Below are 24,181 nucleotides of genomic sequence, written 5' to 3'. Positions count from 1 at the left end.
CAGGTCATGATCTCAGGGGCCTGGGATTGAGCCCCGCATTGGGCTCCCTGCTCAGTGGGGAACCTGCTTCTCCTTCTCCCTCTGCCTCTCCTTCTGCTTGTGCTTGCACGCTCTTTCTAATAAATAAATAAAGTCTTTTTTAAAAAAGGGAATCAGGGCAGCCCACATGGCTCCGTGGTTTAGCACCGCCTTCAGCCCAGGGCGTGATCCTGGAGTCCCAGGATCAAGTCGCGCCTCAGACTCCCTGCATGGAGCCTGCTTCTCCCTCTGCCTGTGTCTCTACCTCATTCTCTCTCTCTCTCTCTGTCTCTCATGAATAAATAAAATCTTTAAAAAAAATGGAATCCTACATTTACCTGTTTGAGAGGGGAAATGCTGATGACCCATGGACTCAAAATCCAAACAAGTTTTCATTAATGTGCAAAAACAATGGAAAGGCATTCTCACACGCATAAGCTAATTACCTTAACCAAAGAAAATTACTCAAGCTACAAAGCAATTGAAAAAGAGTAACAAAAAACAAGAATTGGGGCAGTACATTTGTTTTGTCTGTCAAAATGCAAAAAAATAAAATAAAAATTAGAAGGTGGGTGAGGGGATGGGTAGATAAAGGAGATTAAAAGTATTCTTATGGGAAAAAAAGTATTCTTATGGTGATGAGCACTGAGTATAGAATTGCTGAATCATTATATTGTACATCTGAAACTTATACTTCAATAAAAATAAATGAATAAAGTAGCTTCTTAGAAACATCTAAAGAAAAAACTTAAAAAAATAAAAATAAGCATTAGAATGCCCACTGTCCAACGTAAACAACGTTAGGGCAATCTGTTTATAAACAAATTTGCAATGTCGTCAAAAAGCCTGAAAATCATTCTTTCTCTTTGTTAATTCTTCTTGAGGGAATTCACCCAAAATAAATATTTGAAATGGGAACAAATGTTTATGCACAAAATATGTTTCTCAAAATTATTTAAAATTTTAAAAACTTTTCCTATACTGAAAAAAAAAACCTGGTAAATTATATGACATGGCTGAATCCTCTGGCCCTCTGTCTTTTCATGAGTTATGTTTAGGAAAACCTAAGCCTGGGTCATCCTCACCATCAGTTTTCCCTGTCTTTGCACTCATGCAAATAAGTGCCATTTGCAGAGACACACTGCAGGGTAGACAGGAATCCACAGTCATCAACTTCCAAAATGCCCTCAGTGGTTGCCAGAAATTCTCCTCTACTCAGCACGCTAGCCATAATTAACTCGGCTTTTTCTTTGCTGGCCTATCATTCTTTGCCCAACCATGAAATAGTTCTCCACTGAGCCCACCACATTCTTTTCATTTTATTTTCTTTACCCTAGGCAATTTTACCCACATCCACAATTTCAATTAAATCTCTATGCCAATGACTCTGGTTCCATACCCTATTAGCCAACTGCTTACTCAAAATCTGCACTTGCATGTCTTAAATACAAGTCAAACTCACCATGTCCAAGACTGAACTCATGATTTGCTCTCCTAAGGCTGGTCTTTTTCCAGTATTTTCTATCCTAGACAATAGAAAGCTTACTAGGCCATCACCAAATCCAAATTTACCTCTTAAATGTCTCTTGGATCTGTTTCAGGTCTTTCTACTCCTGCTACTACCACCTTAGGCCAAGTTACCATAATTTTTTGCTTGGCTTCAGCAAGTGTCTACCTGAAATTCACCCAACATTCCCTCTAGTCTCCTCCAATACATCCTCCACACTTCAGACAAAATATTTTCAAAATGCAAATCTGATTATGTCACCCCTTGCCTTAAATCCTTGAGATTTGCGTAGTCTTTCAAGTAAAGATCAAAATTCTTACCCTATATCCTATATTCTTTGGCCATGGCCTCCTCCCATCCAATCTCTGAGCTCTAGCCATGCTCAATTATCTCCAGTTCCCTGAACATCCATGTTCCTTTCCAAGATCTTTCCACATGCTGTTCACTCTAAAAATGCGTCTTTTTCCTTTCATCTAATTGATTCCTACTTATTCTTCAGTTCTCAGCTTATGTCACTTTCTCCAGGAAGCCTTCCCTAACATATCTGTTGAGTCAGCCTACTGATCTCTTTCACAGACCAGTGGTTCTTTCTTTTAGTGTACTGATTTCAGTTTGGATCTATATATTCATAATGTTAATTACTTGATTAATACGTTTTCCCACTATATTATAGCTCAGAGAGAGCAGAGACCCCATCTGGTTCCTTACCATTATATCCCCAGTTGCAGTGCAAGATTTAGTATATAACATGTATGGGTATAGGAAGACAGACCTGGTATCAAATTGCCTTGTTTAAGTTTCAGCTCCATTAAACATATACTAGGACCACCAAACTTTTCCTCCTCTGCTGATGCTGCTCCAACCCCCATCTTCCACCACTATCCAGGGACCCCACCACCTACACATTTTACATTGTATGATTCTACTTGGACACTTGAACAGGGGCTTGACTCTTGAGCCAAAGAAAGCTAGTCACAGGCCTGGTCCAATCATATGCGATCCAACAGGCTTGCCTAATCATATACTCTTTGGGGAATTTAAACCAAGAAACATGGAAATAATTTGCAGCTGAGTTCTGGAAGCTGGAATAGAACAGCTATTATGGCAAGGAGCTGGAAACTCCACAGCAGGTTATGTGTATGCTGCATAAGCAGAGCAGCATTTGGAATATGGCTACATTATACCAACATACCAACATTATACCAACCAATTATAACAAGTGTGATGACCTACCAGTTCATGCTGCTGAAGATCCCAGCAGCTCCTTAACCTGAGAACACTCACTCCCATACCTCTGAGCTCCACCAAGCCGCTAACCATAGCTCCTGTTTGAATCCCTGTGAGAGTCTCCTCATTCTTCCCTATGTAACTAGTTAAATTCTATTTATGTTGCAACCAAAGAGCCAAAAGAAAACATGCACACCAATTTCAACATGTCACTGAATTCTCTTCTCCCACCTTCACAGCAGATAAACAATTCTCTCTACTGTTTCAGAATTGTTCCAACTAACCTTCTTGGGTGTTTTTCTGTGACTCCTTCTTTGCAAAATATAAAAATTTACTCCCTTCTCTCAATCTAGCTAAGATTCTCAAACCTTGGTTAACTCACTCTTTAGAAACAGTTTCAGGCTTCTGAAAACAAATTATGTAACTAGTACTTCTCCGCTACCTAGGGAAGCCATATACCTAGTGATATGCTTTCATCCATATTTCTAAACCTCACAGACCTGGTTACAGATGGAAAGCAGTAATCATCAGTAACCAAACTATAAAAGGCACTTTCCTTAGGAAATAACAAAGAAATCAAAGTTATCAACCTCTGCCCTTGGATAGTCTACAATTTAAACTGAAGAATTCCATCTTAAAATTTATTCATATCAGGCAACAATTCAGAGTAGTGAACCAGAAGAAAGATATTCAAAGATTTTGTAAAAGCTGTTTATGGTTTGAAAACCAATTGTGAGATGTTTGGTCTTCCATTTCTTTTTATTCTGACAGGAAATTAAAATGTTAGTGGCCAGATTCATGATGAGGACAGCAGAAAGAATGCCAGTTTGTAGCTTCTGCCTTGGTTTCTATGCAAGCCCCCATGTTTTAAATAAAGCTTCTCAAAGGTATAACACCTTTAATTCCTCTCCACATATCTTTGTTCTTCTTTATTCAAATTAGATATCAATATTTCAAGAATTCTTGAATGCTTTTCTTTACCTTCCCTTCAGTCACTGTTATTTTAACTAAAACACTCTTTCTTTTAAGTTTGTCATATAACTTTTCCTCCACACAATCTCTTGGTACAAGTCATTTAAAGTATCTGATGTGTGAATATAACCTATATCCATCTCATTGATTGTGAAGGTCAAATGATGGAGGACAAAGTATGTGGTAAACTTTAAAGCATTCTAGAAAAATTAAGTATTACACCAACATGTAGTCCATAGTCTAATGTATGCAAGTCACATTTATTGTTTTTCTGGCTTGTTAGAATCAGCCAATATTTTGTCTTCCTTTTTCTCCCCCCAATACTTTGCTTCATTTAAGTGCTATCAGACAGAGGTAAAGGCACCTTCATGTACTGCAAATATTTTAGCAAACTGATATAAGTAACTTCTAGTTTCAAGACAGTAAAACTAAGCACAATCAGTAATATCCCTCTCCATGACAAACCCTAGAAATTATATAAAGATACCTTTTAAAATACAAAATAAATAGCCACTTAAAAACAAGAAGAGAAATTTTCACAGGAACAGAAACTATTGTAGATGGTATCATTTGAAGAAGGAAATATCAACCCAGGATACTATGGAAGCCTAGGGAAAAATTCACACACACACACACACACACACACAAGGAACTGAGGGAACTCAATACACAGAGGTAGGAGAGGTCTCCAGAAAAAAATGGGTAGTGAAACAACAGAGAGGAGAAGCTAGCAGATACTATGGATCCATTCTTATCCCACAGCCATGATCCACCTCCCACCTCCATTACCTCCTTTCCCTGAATCCTGCACACCTACAGCCCAATAGATGCAGTGCTTTGAACAGAAAGAGGTAAGAGGGACCCTAAATGGCTGGCAATACCAGGGAAGAATGAACAGCTATCAGCACGCATTATACCTGCTGGAATATTTTCAACCATTTTTTCTACTGTCACTGACCAATATAAACTCCTGTAAGAACTTTTTCTTCTCTCATAAAGTAACTGCAAAGACAGCTGACAGCTTTTAGGGAATCCCCAGTATCCCAAATTTAAAAATAGGATGAAAGTTTAAAAATAAAATTACCTGAAAATCACTGAGTGTCAATACCATTAGAAATAATAGAGGCAAGAATTTATATCAGAAGAAACAGAGCTAATAGGACAGGACTCTAAAGTAACTAGTATAATTAATATCTTTAAAGAAATATATGAAATATTGCCTTGGTAAAGCAAGTATCAGAACCAATTTTAGAACTTGGAAATGTAGAGCTTTCTAAAGCAAAATTTGACATTTATCAAAGCTGTAAAAGTATGCATAATTTTGATCTAGCAATTACATTTCAATGAATCTTTCCTAAGGAACTAATTAATGGTATATGCAAAGATTAGTTACAATGACATTCATTGAAGCATTTTAATTGTGGTGAAAAGTTTGAAATCTCCTACCTGTCAAAAAATAGGAGACTGCTTAAACATAAACAATGTCAATATGATGCACCCATTAAAAATAGAGGAGAGTCATATCACTATGTCATACACCTGAAACCAATGTAACATTGTACATGTAAAATTGATGTCAACTATAATTTTTTTAAGATTTTATTTATTCGTTCACGAGAGACACACAGAGAGAGAGAGAGGCAGAGACACAGGCAGAAGGAGAAGCAGGCTCCATGCAGAGAGCCTGACGTGGGACTCGATCCGGGATCTCTAGGATCACACCCTGGGCTGAAGGTGGCACTAAACCACTGAGCCACCAGGGCTACCCAGTGTCAACTATAAGTTTAAAAAGAAAGCACGAACCAGACTAAAATTAAAAATATTCAATAAGTAACCCAAATTTCCATAATAAATCTAGGTACCCAATGGAAAAATGAAAGAAAAAACAAAGAAACAGAAAAGTAGGAAAATATTTCAAGCAATGGTGAAATGTTTACAATAAAAGTTGAAAAGGCATGTTACAAAACATGTATGTATGAGTAACACACTGATATATATGAATACTACTAACAACACATTAGCATGTATGAATATTCTATTTTTAAAAAATCTATATGTGCATATCCACACAAGTATTCAGACCTTAAAAAAAAACTAGAAGAATATGAAAAAAATAAACCAACATGTCATGGTATGAGCATTCTCCCCTCCCCCAGCATGCTTAAATTATGCATAATTTTGCTTTTCTTCTTTTTGCTTATCTCTATTTTCCAAATAATCCACAGTGAAAAGAAATTCCCAAAATTTTTTACAAAACGATTAAACTTATATCACTCTAATTCTAATTCTGATCTGCAAACTTTCAGAAGATGCATTTGGGGATGTCAGCAACAGGAGATAGAGTCTTTCTGTACTGGATTAAAAGACCGAAAATACAGCTTCCCAAAGTGGATAAAATTTTCCCAGGACTAAAAGTATTTCAAAGATTTCAAGAAAGCTAGCTCAACATCTGTGCTGATTCTAAGATTCTCTCAGAAGTCTGAAAACTCTCCCACATATCTGGCCCATGAGATATAAAAGTAAGAATGTAAGAAATATTTTTTCAAGTTCCGTGCTGGTTCAGCTCATGCATTTCAATAATGAGGACTGATATGATCCCCAAGGAGGTGAAAACTGGCTTATGAGGGAACAAAACAACCTTAGATATTATTACAATGGCTTGTGGCCTTCAAAACTCAATCCTCCCTGATAATATAAGCATATACACAGTCTCTCTCTGGTGCAAAAAATGCAATGGGGTGGGGACAAGTTATTAGGGGGAAAATATCTTAGGCGGGAGGGCACAATAATAAAAAAAAAAAATGTTGAGAAACACTGGTTCAGCTACAGGAACATAAAACCCAAATTCTTTTTTTGCATATATCCTCTCTTGGTTAGGTTGCTTAGAGCATTCACTACTTTTATCTATTTTTTATTACACATGTTCACACATACATGTACACATGTTCATTTTAGAAAACTCAACTCTTCAATAATTTGCTTGTATGTTGAAATTTGTTTTTTTTTGTATGTTGAAATTTGTGACAAAAAGAATAATTTATAAAATGCTAAATTTTTTTCTAAGCATCGTGTTACTTTCTGTTTTCAAATAGAAGTGTTCAAAGCTTTGAAGAAGTGTCTACTGACTAGTAACATTAGTTAATAAAAAATAATAATAAAAGTTTTTCCAGGAACTCCACCCAAAAAATTCTCATTTCTTTTTCTCTGGGTCAGAACTGTGACACATGACCACTCCCCCCAAAGGAAGTTCAAGAGAAGAGGGTTTCGGACGGGACCTTTAATCAACTTCCCAACAGCACCTGCCACAGGGGTTCTGTATCATTCAAGTCTCTCTGATCATGTCAGCCGCACGTAGAGTACCAGACTCTCCTTCATGCTCTGATTCGTTTTTACGATGGTGTAAGCACTGAGAATAGTGCACAAAAAAACCCACAAAATCTCCCCTTCAGGGCTTACAGTGTTCTGTGTGCTTTCTTCATGAACTACCTAAAATTAAATTTCTCGTGTATTTGCTTTTTATGTCTTCCCCTCTAGAATATAAGATTCAAGAAGGTACTGGGTTTATTTTACTCACCTCTGTATCCAGAATGCCTACAACAGTATTTCCTGGCATACAAAAGATATGCAAATATAGAGACGCCTGGGTTGCTCAGGGGGTGAGCATCCGCCTTTGGCTCAGGGCCTGATCCCAGGTCCCTGCATGGAACCTGCTTCTCCCTCTGCCTGTGTCTCTGCCTCTGTGTGTGTGTGTGTGTATCTCTCGTGAATAAACAAAATCTTCTTTAAAAGATATGCAAATATAATTAATAAATGACTTAATAGTAAGGAAATGAGCCTAAGGAAATTGAAGGATCTCTACTCAAGAATAGACAGCTTATAAATAGCAAAGCTAATATTTTAAGAACCTCTAACACAAAAGACAGACATATAATCCCTTAAAATTCCATACTAGAGGTGCCAAGGTTACTGCCAGTGATTTGCTGACCAGTACCAGATAAGAAAAGCCAATTATGAGCACTCATATTCAGCTTGACTTCCAGTGATATCAGGTCATGTTGGTAACCTGAAACAGGCCACAGTGGGTGTTTTTACCCCACAGAACTTGGCAGATGCCACAAACAGAGCTAGTTGTCAAACATTTACCATCACACCACTGGATATCTCCTTCCCATCCCCATTTCCTTGTCTATTAATGCTAAAAGCACTTACATGAGCTACCCAGACTTCTCTCCTGAAGAGCTGCCCTTATTTTGCTGCTTCTGTGGGACTCTGACTTTTCAGCATGGTGCCCTCCTCTTGCTGTCTCAAACACTTCCCAAATCTCCTAAATCTCTGATCAAGGATCACAGCTCAACAAGGGTGGGGCAAACCAGTAACTAAAAATTGTGCCTATTTGGCAAGCAAATCAGGCAAGATCACCAGGGTGTAGGTGGGGGAAAGAGAACAGCAGAATTTATAACCAGCTTTGTGTCTATGAAAATGGGCAGGGGCAGAGCTTTTATTAAAAGGCGGTGCTTGGTTGGCAGTCCTGGGCTTGCTCCAAAGATGCATAAACCCTCTTGTTCTTTTTATATGAGGACAGTTAGTGCTGGACTGACTCTACTTATTATTCCCCAGGGGACATTTAGCGGGACTTGTACTCCAAAACACTGAAAACCTGAATAAAAATTACATGGGAGTGCTGTAAAATTATTTCATAGAACGGCTTCTTCCACTGCGATATTAAACCCAAGCTCCATGTTTGTTTCATTTTATTTTGTTCTTGCTTTACAGAGGGTATATTTGATCCATGACCATTAAAGTATAACTGTTCTTCCTGCCATAAAGCTAAAGAAAATTGCTAGCATTAATTAGATTTCCGACAATACCCCCTCAGGTACGCATAGGTTATATATTTTTTCCATTTATTATTCCTCCATCCCCCTCCCCTCATTCATTCTCTCATAGTCTGGGTCAGCCTGCCTAAAGGGCTCCTAGATATAGGAGATAACCTCGGAGAAAAGTTGGGGAGGAAGCAGTAATGACGTATAGCAACATGTCTCTAAGGCCCGGACATCATGGGCACAATCCTGCACCACTGTCCTAGTGTGCGGGGGGCACGTGCTTGTGCTTTGCTGGTGATAAGCAAAGACAGGAAGCAGGACTACTGTGACATTTAAGCAGTAGCCTGGTTTCTGAGGACTTACCCTTGCCAGCTCAGTCAATTATCACAGCAGGCAGCATCATTTGTATTACTCAAAGTAAAATGTTTATGCTCTAAGACAAACAACTACAATATCAAAAGTTTCCCCACAGTGATACACTCTCCTCAATGTCACCTACTGTCTCCCCATCTGTGAGTTGGTTCTTTAATATCTACTGCACTGCTTAGCTGTCTTAAGCCTCCTACAAATGCAGTGTCTTCAGCCTGGAATTATCTCCTTGATTTATAGTTCTGCTTTCTCTTTAGTCTTCCCTCCTAGAAAGTCACACCTCCAGTTTCTTTGAAGTTCCCCCCTTTAATCCAAGAATACCAGCAACTGACTCTCCAACACAGTATCTAAAAATATGTTTCAACCCCAGGATTATTTTTTAGATTTTATTTATTCATGAGAGACACACAGAGAGGCAGAGACACGGGCAGAGGGAGAAGCAGGCTCCCTGCAGGGAGCCCGACGTGGGACTCAATCCTGGGACCCTGGGTTCATGATCTGAGCCCAAGGCAGATGCTCGGCCACTACCTCAGTATTTTTTATTTCCCTCAACGGTACGGTTGGAGGTTTGGTTTGTTGGGGACTTCAGATGTTACAATTGTTCCTCCTAACTACTAGGCGCAAAAAGCCCATTTCAACAAGAGTTTGCAGAATCAACTGCTTATCTCCACTCCTCATTTCAAATAAAACTATGCTTTTAGTTATCCTAAAGAACACATTTCCAGGGGTCTTGACTTCAATTTCCTAAAGTCAGCCAGAGCCCACAGGAGCACAGGAAGCTATGCAGCGGGGGTAGGAGACTCAGATATCAGTCCTTTCTCTGGATAGTTCAACTCAGCCATGCCTTCCACAAAAATTAAAAGAGTATACAATCTTGACAAACAGGAACAATCTATGATAATCAAGCATGGTATGTTTATATGAATTACTACCAGGGATAAAAAATATTTGGACTTGGAGGTGACCTAGGTTTGAATTTCAGCCCTGCTATACGTACATTAATTCCTTCCCAAAGCTTCAGTTCTCTCATGGAAAGACTAATAGTACCCAGCCCACAGAGCTATAATGAGGATTAAGTAAGATGATGCTTCTAATGTTTAACACAAAACCAAACGCAGTTTCCAAAGAGTATTAGTAGTCATGGTTTTTATATAGTAACTTTTACTTATCTTCCTTAGCCTATTACTGTTTTCCAGTAAGCATCTGTGGCCTAAGTAGACAAAACCCTTACTAACAATGTAACAATGTATCATAAATGGAAGAGCATCCCTCCTATGATGATGGCCTAACTTCCCCCCCTGATCCTCAGACTCTTATCTAGTCCATGGAATTTCCAGAATGTCCAAAAGAAAAGCTGCCCTGGTACTAACAAAAGAGAACTATACACTGGGCCAAGTTCCCTGATACCTCTGAGTAGCTGTCTTCTTGATATACAAGTGATTTTTTTGCCCCTCATTATGTTCTAGAACCTTGATTCTTTACTGTCACTAATCACTGTACCTATCTTCTCTGCACACTAGCATGATTTTTTGCATATGGGCACTTAGAGGGGGGAAAAAGAAAGAGAGAGAGAAAGCTAACATTTATACAATGAGTAGTTTCTATAGATTTATTTGATCCTTGCCTCATAAAAGTCTGATAACAAGAAAAGTGATCCCTTTCCCTCCTGCCCTCACTACTGATTATAAATAAAATGTTAAATGCCCTGTAATTTAATATAGAAAGCTTTGGAAGTCTCCTGGGTTACCTACTCAGCCAGGGCTTAGGTTTTAATTTTTGTTTTGGTTTGTATTTTAATCTATTCTCAACTATCTTCCAAGAACTTTAGGTAGTTTATGATAGAAGACATATAAATTGTGGCAAATAAAATTAGAGTTCAAATATATGAGAACGACAATGATTCTCAAACTGAAATCTCTCCAGGTGCCTGGCTGGCTTAGTCAGTAGAACATGTGATTCCTGATCTCGGGGTTGTGAGATGAAAGCTTACACTGAATGCTTACTATCTGTCAAGCACTCCTCTGAGCAAGAAGAACATAACAAATGAATAAACAGATAAGTATCCTGTTTTCATGGGGATTTACATTCCCTTGGGCATAAAATGGATTGTGGATAAAGACACAATAATCAGGTAAGCAAATAAACATACTTTTATAACAGTGGTAAGTTCCATAAAGAAAATTTTAAGCATTGAGGCAATAGAGTAATGTGATGACTACTTTGATTGGGTGTCCAGGGAAGGCTGTTCCTGAGAATTCAATACCTGACCTAAGGCCTATAATGATACAAAAGAACTGGGCATGCAGAGATGAGGGAAGACTGTTTCCTCAAGAAGGCAGGAAATAAGGAGACCATACATACCACTTAACCAGAGAACTAGATCTAGTATCTATTTATCAGCAAGAGAATGGTTTGAGTAAGTCAAAGTTAGAGTACTTTACTACTTCACATCCTGATACCTGTGGAAGAGTCCTAGAAACGAGCAGAGGTGAATGTTTGTTCCTTAAAGAAAAGGAAATGTATTGGCTGTTGAAGAAGGTAATTGAGTTTTTCAGAATGAAGTCTCTCAAGTTTTCTCACTGTCTTAATGAAATCAAAGAATTCCAAGTCTAGTAATGGAAAACAAGGTAATTTAGACAAAATATCTCAATAAACATAAATATACACATGAAATCTTCAAAGCATCAAAGAGCTAAAAAAGACCAACAGAAAAAAAACAAGACAAGATCCAGGACCACATGGATATCCAAAGAAATGAGCCCCACTTTTAAAATCACTTTTGCTCCCCTGAGACCAGAAAGAAATTTTCACCTAGGAATAAGGATAAATAAAAAAAATATATATCCACCCCACACAGATAGCAGCCCAACTTTGACTATTCTGGGTAACTCTTATACATTGAAACTAGACAAAAGTGGCACCATATTCTTATTTCCATTGTACTGAAGGATGCCATTACATCACTGTCAAAGTGGCAAAAGAAAATGAAAACTTCTCTAGGAAGTTACATCATCTGAAGCCTCGAGTTATTTTCAAAAGTATTTTTTCAAATACAATGTCCTGGATATAATCAAATATAACCAAGCATTATACACTTATAATATCACTATATGTTGTACACCTGCAACTAATGTAATATTGTGTGTCAACTACACTTCAATACACACGTCCAATATATACATTCATACATATGAATGTGTGTACATACATATATGTGTATATATATATATATATATATAGAGAGAGAGAGAGAGAGAGAGGGAGAAAGAGAGAGAGGAAGAATATTCATCTATATATATATATCACTAAGCACATAAAAAGAAAAGATGGGGGACACCTGGGTGGCTTAGTCAATTAAGCACCTGCTTTCAGTTCAGGTCATCAGGCTCTGCTCAGGAGGGAGCCTGCTTCTCCATCTCCCTCTGCCTGCAGCTCTGCCTACTTGTGCTGTCAAATAACTAAATATAATCTAAAAAAAGAAAAGATGGTACACCGGGTTGAATGGCATTTCTCTGGAAAACTCTGATATGGGTAAATTAAACTGCACAAACAACAGAAAACAAAAATCAACCCAAAAGTACTTCCCAATACTGAATATATCAGACTCAGACATTAAAACAACTATACTTTACATGTTCCAGAAAGTAAAAACCAAGCTTAAAATTTTCAGTAGATTACTGAAAAATATAAAAAGTACCGTGGTTGGAGTGCTCAGTCAGTTGAGCATCCAACTCTTGATCTCAGCTCAGGTCTTGATCTCAGGGTCATGAATTCAAGCCCCATGTTGGAAAAAAAAAAAAAAAAGTAACATGATAGATTTGAAAAAGAACCTACCGAAAATTGTAGCACTGAATATAAATGAAAGAAATAACCTAATGGATGGGTTTAAAAGTACATTAGACACAATCAAAGAGTAAATTATTACACTGTAAAATGTCTCAGGAGGAAATATCTAGAATCAAGCAGAGACAAAAGGAGAGAAAACAGTGGGGGAGAAAAAGAGTAAGTCAAAAAGGAGATAATGTTAGGAGCTATAACATATGGGAAATTAGAGTTGCAAAAGAAGGGGGAGGCAGAAGCAATATTGAAAAAGACAATGACCAAGAATTTGTCAAAAAACAATGAAAGACATTAATTTACATATCTAAAAAGCCCAATAAATTCCACCTGGGATAAATAAAATGAAGTTTACATCTAAACACATCATTTTTGAAATGTAGAATATGAAAGATAATGAAGAAATGTTTAAAGCTGCCAGGAAAAGAAAAACATTACCTAAGGAGGAGCAACAGCTACACTTTTCCCAGACCTCTCTCTCCATAGCAACAATGGAGGCTAGAAGACAGTGGAACAAGGTTTAGAAAGTAGTGAAATATGATACTGTCAATTTAAAATTCCACATCCAGTAAAATTTATTCTTCAAGAATAAAAGAAAGATAGTTCAACTCAAACAAAACCTGGGAAATGGAACACAGATAGACTCATTCTCAAAGAGAACTAAAAAATGTAATTTGAGCTGGAAACAAATATAGAATCCCAAAGGATATGGGGGATATGGGGGCAAAATGAAAAACAGCAAATAGGTGAAACCTGCAGATAAATCTAAATGAATACTATCTGTGTAAAATAATAAAAAAAACTTTTAAAATAGAAAATTATATTTAAAATATAATCATATATAAAATACAAAATTTTAACAAACACAAAATATCTAAGAATGCAGGTCAATAATTAGATTTGAAGTCTCCTAAAGTCTTTGCATTGTCTAAGAGGAAGGTGTAAGTACCAATTAATAATACACTTTCATAAAGTAAGTAGGATTTTTTTTAATTTTAAGGTAGTAAATTAAAAAAATAATAACAAAATCGTATAAAAATGCCTTACAAAGATTTTTTTAAATTGAATCACAAGAATTTCCAATCATATTGGAAGAAGGGAAGAGAGAAAACAGAACACAGAGTTAGTGGAACAAATTACAAATATACAGGAAGATACTGAATTAGCCCCAAATAAATCAGCCACTACATTCCAATTCAGATGAACTAAATGCTGCAATTTCAAGACAAAGGTTATTCACCTTCTTAAAATGAAGAGTCATATGGCATTCACAAGAAATATATCTAAAATCTAAGACAATAGAAAGGTTGAAAGCAAGGAATTAAAATAGATGTATCCTGGCAGCATGAATCAAAATAGATGTAGCTGATAAAGCCACATTATTACGAGAAAATTCAACTTTAAAGGCAAAAAGCATTATTAGCTATAATTCAGAATACATACATATAGAGCCAGGACATCAAATTTTAACAAACACCACAGCCAATTCTTATGCACTCTAAAATCTATTTGATAAGAATATATTTTAAAAGGATTATGATCTGGAAAATATAAGAGGAATAAATAGTAAATCTTTAAAACCAGGGCTTCCAAACCAAGACATTGACATTTTAGACCAGATAATGCTTTGTTACACAGGACTGTCCTGCACATGATGGAACTTGTAGCAGGATCTCTAGCCTCTCCCCATTAGAGGCTAATAGTACCACCACAATCCTCAGTTGTGGTAACCAAAAATATCTCCAGATATTGCCAAATGTCCCTGAAGGGCACAATCTTCTCTGGTTGAAAATAACTGCCTTAGACCAACTTTTTGGTTACTCATTCTCACAAATCAGTTTTGATTTTTCCGGCAGAACAAAGCCGTCATGCTTGTTTGTTAGGTAAAGTCCATATCCACCCAATCCATCCACCCATCCATCCATCTGTCCACTCAGCAAGTATTTATTGGGTGCCTAATTTATAAGAGACCCTGTTCTAGGAGTGGGAATACATCAGTGAAAAGAGGTAAAAATACCTGCTTTCGTAGAGCTTACATTTGGGGGTGGGGGTGTGGAGTAGGAAAAAACTCATCATCTAAGTCAAAACCAATGCTTAAATAGGCTACATAAGAACTGCATTACTGAATTTCAGTCCAAGTCTCTCTTTAAAACTTTTCTCATTTTCTTATTAGATTTACCCCTTGAAAAATACTGACCTTCTTTTTGAAATCATGTAAACTCAGCTTTTATCGCACAGCAGGAAAAAAAAAAATAGTAGCTCTGACTCTGACACTAGGAGCAAATAACCCTATGCTCCCTTTCTCTCAACAAGTGAAGTGGGTGTTACTTCAATTTTGGGATCTCCATTTCGAAGATAAAAAGCATCCCTTTTGTCTCCTCAATCACTCTTTAGCTGCTTGGCTAGCACAGTACAGTTTCCAAGAGAAACCAGTGAAAGGGAAACACTGTTCACCACCCCCCATACCACGTGGAACGGGGGGGGGGGGCACTGTGCAGCACTTGGCGTCATCTGGGACCAGCCCGTCGCTCATTCTGATAAAAGCACAATAGACATAAAAAGGCAGAACTCAGATTATTTACTTGAGCCAGGCAGGGAATACCAGTTATACCTGTAACTTAACTGAGCCCTCAATTTTTGAGTCAGGGTTTTAACAAAACCCTCGCTGCATCCAGGGTAATATTTTATGAATTTTCTCTATGCTTTTCATTTCAAAAAGTCTATCTCATGAAATTTTAGAATTCGAAGGGTGAAAGAAGCAATCACATATAATTCGACACTCTCCTCTTTGCCTCCCCCTATATAAGAAACAGAAGAAAACATGATCTCATTCTCGTAAAAGTAGTGACAGGCAAGGCATTTAGTCAAGTTTTGGAACTCACTAATTCTCTATTAGCTAAGTTTACATCACTTACATAAAACCGCAGAGGCCACAAGGGGTTTTCATTAGGCAAGCGTTGGCTCCTATCCCATTTTTTTAAAGGTCACTGAATGTTGTTTTAAATGTATATCTCCTAATAAACTGAGCCACTGAAGGCAGCACCGACAACCAAAGAAAATATACTATTTTCAAATTAAGGTCAAATTTTAGAGGATTTAATGAGCTTCAAGGATAGGGTACAGTTTTCCTTAATAACCAACAGAGACAGAAAATAAACTATAGATATGGGAACAAGAACAAAGTGGGTCTCTAATGTTGCTGTTCAAGAGGCAGAGAAAAAGCAAAGGGCGTGAGGTAGACAAATGGAATTTCTCATGGGCTACCCAGCAAAGCGGATACCTCAAACCAAATCACTAGATGGTGGAGACGTTCGGAGATGTCCTTGAACACAGCTTCAAAGACTTTTTTCCCTGCACATCAGTTTTAAACTTTTAGGCTATTTTCAAAACATCTTGCAACAGTTTCAAAAGCTTGGATAGAAGTTTTGATACAAGACAAACATCACAATTTCATTTTCCCAGGCAGCTCCTTTCCCACGATTGTACCACACTTTTGGCCACTCAAGCACATTTTTGATCATAGACATTTTGAAATTTTTATATAGCCATTCTCCATGTGCTCGGTCAGCTTCACAGAACAATTTCTCTTCATCCAAAGCTAAACGGCCTCCTTATGCGTCGTGCGCGTATTTGTATGTTAACTGCTCATATACAGAAGTCGTTCTATTGAAGGCAGGTGACCTCATTTGTAAATGGTGAGAGGCACTCAAAAAGTCACTTGACTTTAAATTAAGCACAGAAAAGGGATCCCTGGGTGGCGCAGCGGTTTGGCGCCTGCCTTTGGCCCAGGGCGCGATCCTGGAGACCCGGGATCGAATCCCACGTCGGGCTCCCGGTGCATGGAGCCTGCTTCTCCCTCTGCCTGTGTCTCTGCCTCTCTCTCTCTCTGTAACTATCATAAATAAAAAAAAAAAAAAGCACAGAAAAGTAAAATAAAAGACACTGGGAGCATTTGTGAAATATTTAGGCTTAATGGATTAGACAAATACGAGGCGGACGTGACCCTAAGCCAGGGCCTGTGCCATGCTAGCTGTAAGGAAAGTGTCTGGAATCAAGGACACCATAACAAGTTATGTTTAGACTGGCATGGATCATAATCAGCATCAGCCATAAATGGAGAAACCATTTTAAATTAAAAGTATTTGAGGAAAGAAACTGCATCCGGGTAAGTAGTAGGCATCAATTTGAGTAAAGGGTCTAAGGAAAAGGAAGTTCAGTAACGAGGGGCCCTATTTTCAGAGGAATCCGGTGTAACTGACAATCAGAAAGCAAGTGAGCCAAGAGACAGGATGAAAGGATGAGACAGAAATAAACAGAATTACTGGTAAAGATCCAGGGAAACAAGGACCCCTTTCAGGGAAATCGTTTGTTGGTTCTGTTTTATTGCTTCACCAAGGTAGGCCAGGAGACTGTAAGTGGGTCTGCAGAGGAAAATAACGTGGAATAGCTATTCAGGCAAAAAGCACACAGAGAACAGAAAGTAGAGGAAGGTGCTAATAAGACTGTGCCCCCCTGGTGTACCGGCGCACACAGATCAGTGGTTACCCCGCTGTTAGCAAGTTAAAATCATTCAGGTGCTCTCATGACTTTAAAAGTGTGCAAAAGTGTCCCTGCATTTGGGTTGGATTCAGTGGCAGGTAGTTGAGACTTTAAAATGAAAATAACATTTACTATCGACCACATGCCAACCACTAGTAAAAGCTTTATACACCTTATCTCATTTAATCACATATTCGTTCTATATTTGCTGAGCACCACTTGTCGTGTCAGACCCTTTCCCAATAATGTTATGTGTTATCAATATCCCCAATTTCCACAGGGAAAAAAAAATGAAACACAAAGTGATTGAGTTATGTGCTCAAGGTCATACAACCGGTAAATTGCTCACTTAAGCATATTTAATTTTTGTTTGGGAACGTGGATTCAAATAGTCTCTTCGCCACTCAAATGATTTGTGTTTCTGGGAAAGTTACTTATATTTTTCCCCCTGTGTTTCTCATACTGTGAAAGGGGAAAGTGTTTGCACCATTCTCAAATTTGATTTATGAGGACTCTGAAGAATTCTTGAAGGAAAAAAGGGGGGCACTGATAAAATGGAATAGGTGCTATAACCATTATCCCTCCCATAAATAGTCCAAGCATATTTTTCTCATGACACCACCATTGCATGAGGCTTTTTCCTCCTTGTATTTTTTTTTTCTTATGAAAACACTATATGCCTACAGACCTTAGGGATATACAAATACTCAAGATTCTTAACTCTGACACAGAACCTGCTTATGGAGGCCAGGGCTTCAAATGAATGTTAATATGAATTTGAAACTGAAAGCAAACAGCAATTATGGAAAATGTAGCCGTGGCTGTAGGTTACATCTTTAAATCCATATTTCTTGGATGCCTACTCTCAGCAAAGCACTTTCCTGTAGGCTATCGGAATTGTATGTGTCCCGGTAAATATTGTACCTAGACTTGAGCCTTGCTTCCAAACACAAGTACATCCACAGGGTGGCTGAAGAGGAGTAACGTATAAAACTCAGCTTCCAGCTTTATAGGCTTTCCTTGTGCTCACATATCAAAATCCTAGTTTCAGTGTGAAAAATTTTCCAGAGTATACAAGAATGGTATTGTTCAACGAATGATCCTTGAGTATCATTTTAGTCAAGGACACAGGGAACCTCTCAGAACCCAAACTGCTACTGAAATTAAAGAAAGGTCTCATTTGGGGATCCCTGGGTGGCGTAGCGGTTTGGCGCCTGCCTTTGGCCCAGGGCGCCATCCTGGAGACCCGGGATCAAATCCCACATCAGCCTCCTGGTGCATGGAGCCTGCTTCTCCCTCTGCCTGTGTCTCTGCCTCTCTCTCTCTCTCTCTCTCTGTGACTATCATAAATAAATTTAAAAAAAAATTAAAAAAAAAAAGGTCTCATTTATTTGTGTAGCATAACAGAGACTACCTTTGCCTGTCATTCCTGACGCAAAGAATTTATTCCTCTCAGAGGCAGAGTTTTGTAATATGGGAAGAGCCCTGGGCTTGCAGGCAAAAATCTTGAGTGCAAGTCCAAATTCCACCACTGCTCTACACTTCTGGCCAGTGGTGCTCCAGGTGTGATGTCCAGACTTGCAGCATCAGTATCACCTGAGAACTTAAGAGGAATGCAGATTCTTGGGCTCTCCAACCTGCTGAATCAGAAACTCTACAAGTGAGGGCTAGCCCTCTGCCTTTTCATAAGTCATCTGGGGACTCTGAGGCCCTCTCGAGACTCAGGGCAACTTCTGTAGGCAAATTACCTCTCTAGAGCCTCAGTGCTAAACAGGAATAATAACAGATTGGTCTTCTTCAATGGGCGATTCAAACTTAAATTGTTATAAATATTTCATAGCATGCAAAATTGCTTAGCAAATCTGCAAATTACTAAATAATTGCAAAGCACCGCTTTAGAAATATAACTTCTAGTGTCATTTCTCAATCTGAAAAGTACGGTCATGACAGGTCAGGCAGTGAAACGGCTAATGGAGGAGTCTGACCAAGCGTGTTTCAGAAATGTGAAGTTTTCTGTTAGGTCTGCAAATGTTTTATAGATATTTTGTTATAAACCTCACATCAAAGGCAAATGTCATGATGCCCCCTGGTGATAATCATTAGAACTTTTTCTCACTTTAGTCAGGTCAACTTTTTCTTCAAATGACTTTAATTTGAAAATAACTGAGCTCTTGAGGGTAAGAAGAGCTAGAGATCTCTGCCATAAAAGATTTTTTTTAATTAAAAATAATTGTTTCAAGGGAACTAAAAAAATCTGGTAGTTTACTTAGCTTACAGTCTAATGGCAAGACAGACTTGAAAAGAAGTACTCTACTACATGGTATAAACCATAGTGGTACCATAGAAGTGGTGGCACCAGAAGACTGTTGGAAAACATGGAAAGCATTACAGGGCAGAGGTTTGAACTAAGACTTGCAGGATGATAAAACTTGATAGCATTTATCAGGTCAGTATTAACAACACCCAATTATTAAACATTCAAAACTGTACTTCTGGAACACACTCTGGCAATTCCTAAGGAGTGCATTTGTTGCAATGAGCACTGCGAGTTGTATGGTGATGGCGAATCACTATCCTGCACACCTGAAATTAATGCTACACTGTATGTTAACTAACTGGAATTTAAATTAAAACTTTTAAAAAGAAATAATCGTGCAATTACCATATTGACTCAGCAATTCCACTTTTAGGTATATACCCATTTCAAAAGAAATGAAAACAGAAATTCAGATATCTGTACAACCCATGTTCACACCAGCATTATTCTCAAGAGCTGAAAGGTGTCCACTGACAGGTGAATTCTGAATAAACAAAATGTGACATATACATACATGGAATATTATTCAGCGTTTCGGAAGGAAGGAAATTCTCACACCGGCTGTAACACAGATGAACTTTGAAGATATTATGTTAAGTGAAATATGGTCACAAAAGGACAAATTATTGTATGTTTGTATGAGGTATACTGTACTTAAATGAGGCCTGGGGGAGGGAGAGGGGAACAGGGAGATAATGTTAAAGGGGAACAAAGTTTTAGTCGGGGAAGATAAAACCCTTCTGCAGATAGCTGGCGATGGCTGTGCGACATTGCGAATATCTACCTACCGCCATAGACCTGCACACTTAAAAATTGTTCAAATGATAAAGCGTATGTTATATTTTAACACAATAAAAACTAAATTTTTTCCTAAAATAGACTTTACACTCATTTTTCATATTTGAGTCGACTTCAGTGCAAAAAATTTCTCTAAGTGTAAAAAAAAACGCTGAAATACTAATTTGGAGTTGATCAATCAGAAAAATGTGTTAATAGATCAAAAACTATTTATTGAATACCTTCTGGATTGATAAATTTCTAATTACTATCTTGCATATGGAATGACACTTGCTCAGATGCAAAAATTCAACATAAAAAACTGCCATTTCTTTCCCAAAAGTCAAAAGTTGCCTGAGACCAACTGTTTCTGTTTTTTGAAATACAGAAAGTCAAAATTCATTTCTACATGGTGGGAAAAGGTATTTTTCATTGTTTATGACTCAAAAACAACTAACAAATGTGTCACCTTGGATTAATTACAAGGGATGAAAATGTGTGTTCTAGAAAGTCATATTTTCCAAAAGTCTGAGGTGACCAAAGCAAGTATAAAATAATAAAACACATTTAAAATATGTATGATAGCAATCAGAGTTCACTCAGTTCAAACAATTTCAGCAGGCAGAGAACACATGGCCAGGAATGGGAGAGAACAGGTTTTTGAAATTCTAGAACAAAGCAAATCTTTGAGTCATTTGTATAATCCAAGGCTCCAATTACTACAAGGTTTTACCACTGCTCATATTTTTCTAATCTCAGTAGCATAAACAATGTTTCATTTATAATAGAGGTAAATTTTTCTTACTCCTGATGGAAGTATCTGAATAATATTTCCAGCTATGTCTAGGATTCTTAAATTCTGAAGATCACAAAGTCCCTGTGTCAGAAAACAAAAGAGAGATATTCAAAAATTCAGTATGTAGAATCCTAAGTATTTCTTCCAACTTCAAACTTGATGGGACTGACCATCTTTTCCTAATTACCTGATCAATTCTTCAGTACCTCCTCCTGGAGGAGATCCCTATGTATGGGGTGCCAGATTCTCTATGGTCTCCACTTCCCTCGACCACTCCAGGACAACATAACATGGAAGCCAAGAGTTAGACTATTCGTAGGTTCGATCTGACCTCTGGCACTACGTAACTATGGACAAATTTCTTAATCTCTTTGTACTTCAGTTTCCCCATTTGTAAAATGAAAATGGTAAAGGAAGCCCGTGCTTTAATATGGCTGTTGAATGGATTAAATAAGTTACCAATCAGAAAGGACTTACTGAAAGGCCTTATAGTGAGAACTCAGTAGATGTTACTAAAATTAAATACAAAAAACCTTTGAGAAACTGAAAACAGATGTAAAAGGTACATCAACAATTCCAAAGGCATTTATTTCAGATCTATATTTTGCTTAGCACTGTGCTAACCCGATCTTTTTCCTTATTAAAAAATAAAATAAAATCTGTTAGTGTCTATCTACATGCCCAATGTGACTAAATGGACATATGCATTCACACACGTGTGCAGACATACACATAACTTATACTGTACCAGGGGCCTGTGGGCGGCTCAGTCTGTTAAGCATCCAACTCTGGATTTCATCTCAGATCATGATCTCAAGGTCCTGGGATCAAGCCCCGCATGGAGCCCCAGGTCAGGCTCTACACTCAGCATGGAGTCTACCTGAGATTCTCTCTCTCTCTTTCTTACCCTGCTTCTCCCCACCTCATGCTCATACATGCTCATGTTTGTCTAAATAAACAAAATCTTTTAAAAATTTAAAAAATAAATGAAAATTAAAAAGTATAAAAATAAATTTAAAAAAAATTTAAATATAGTATACCAGAAAATTATTCTTAATCTATTCATTATCAAAACAAATGAGTATTTCCCATAATGCCTTACCATTTATAATGCAAAACAAAAAGAACAACGATAAACTGAAATGTATTAAATGTAGAAGGACATATGCTCATAGGCATTCTTTACATAATAATTCAGGACAGAACTTACTAGCATTTACATTTTTTAAAGTCCAAACTCCTCAAGATTTAAAAAGAAAAAAATGTAGTAAGAGTACTGACTTGAAGTACAGGCTTTTAAGTCAGACAGACATGGATTTGAGCCCCTACTCTGACTTTTGCAAACTGTGTTCAAGTCCTATAACCTCTCTGTTCCTTGTTTTTAAATGGGTTGGGGTATCTGGGTGGCTCAGTCTGTTAAGTGTCTGCCTTTGGCTCTGGTCATAATCTGCAGTTCCTGGGACTGAGCCCCACAACAGGCTCATGCTCAGCAGGGAGTCTGCTTATCTCCCTTTCCCTCTGCCGCTCCCCCATACTCATGATCTCACGGTCTCTCCCTCATAAATAAATAAATAAATAAATAAATAAATAAATAAATAAATAATAAAATATTTTTAAAAAATAAACTGGGTAAATAAGAAGAGCAACATCAGAGTTGTTATGAACACAAAGTAATATAATGCTTCATGAGAATGCTTCTGGTACTACTGTTAATTATTTTTCCCTCAAATAAAGGTGTTACACTTTTTTTTAAGATTTATTTATTTATTTATCAGAGAGAGAGAGAGAGAGAGAAAGGCAGAGACACAGGAGGAGGGAGAAGCAGGCTCCATGCCTGGAGCCCGATGTGGGACTCGATCCCGGGACTCCAGGATCACGCCCTGGGCCAAAGGCAGGTGCTAAACCGCTGAGCCACCCAGGGATCCCCAGGTGTTACACTCTTAATAGATTTAGTTTGCAATTTCATGAACTGTTCTTATTTACAGAAATTAAGATTTTTAAGGAACTTAAGACTAATATTTTTGAAATACACTTATTTACAGCCTACACCTTGCTATATTTTCACATATCACATTACAGTGTACACAGAATTTTTTAAGGGAATATCCTCTTGAGAGAAAAATGAAACAGTAGAAATTGAGCTACTTTTCTGTATTCTTCTATTTACTATATGACATGCATTCCCTCCTATCAAATTAATTTTAATTTGCATAGGGAACGAAGGTAAACCCATTGACAAGTTCCTAGCAGGAAGCAGATTCTCAAACTGGGAAATTTGAGGAGAGTTTAATAAAACCACCATTTATAAAAGTTTGGCAAGGTTCCCACAAAATTCCAAAAGGCTGGCAGTGGCAGGGAGTTCTTTACTGCCATGGGTCTGAAGAGCCAAGGGGAGGTAGTAACAGTCCATTAGAGAATCACCAAATATTCGTTATGGTCTACAAGAAAAGTGTGCAGGACAACTTATAACATCCTATCAGGGAGGGTACCAGGGGAATACCATCTGGTACTCACTCTTCTCCCGCCCTTTCATCTCCTACTAGTGGCTCTCATTGGCCATATCCAAAAGGAAGCCAGAGGACAATGGAGCTTACTGATACCCATGCAGGTCAGTCTTCCAGGCACAGGACAGGTTGGAAAAAGATGGAGAGTAGATATGTAGGAAAAATGCAAGATATATAGCACATGTTCCAAAACCAAAATGTACTTACAATGCATGCTGTACATAGGTTTGCCAGATGAAATACAAGAGGTTCACTTAAATTTAAATTTCAGACGACAATATTTTTAGTATAAATACGTCTATGTAATACTTATACTAAAGTATTAGAACGTACTTATACTAAGAAATTACTTGTTCCTTATCTGAAATTCAGGTTAAGTGAGCAAACCTAAATTTAGTTTTATTAAATAGGGCATTCCTAGCTATGTGGAATAATCCAAGTTGTAACCCTTTTTAGTCACAGGGCTTTGGGAACTGACTATGCCTCACTGGAGGG

At 37.7% G+C, this 24,181-nt stretch overlaps 1 protein-coding gene across 4 annotated transcripts in view; it reads right to left on the bottom strand.

Annotated features, from left to right (window-relative positions):
- LRRC69 (leucine rich repeat containing 69) overlaps nucleotides 1–24,181 on the bottom strand; it is an 88,518-nt gene that overhangs the window by 34,958 nt on the left and 29,379 nt on the right. For all 4 annotated transcript variants that reach the window (XM_038579727.1, XM_038579730.1, XM_038579729.1 and 1 more), the window contains exon 5: nucleotides 21,192–21,263. In XM_038579727.1, coding sequence (XP_038435655.1) covers nucleotides 21,192–21,263 — 72 coding nt within the window. The remainder of the gene's footprint in view (nucleotides 1–21,191; nucleotides 21,264–24,181) is intronic.

This window comes from Canis lupus, chromosome 29 (assembly GCF_011100685.1).
Source record: "Canis lupus familiaris isolate Mischka breed German Shepherd chromosome 29, alternate assembly UU_Cfam_GSD_1.0, whole genome shotgun sequence".
Taxonomy (NCBI): Eukaryota; Metazoa; Chordata; class Mammalia; order Carnivora; family Canidae; genus Canis; species Canis lupus.
The sequence above is the reverse complement of the archived record's forward strand: the minus strand, read 5'-3'. Positions and strand labels throughout refer to the sequence as shown.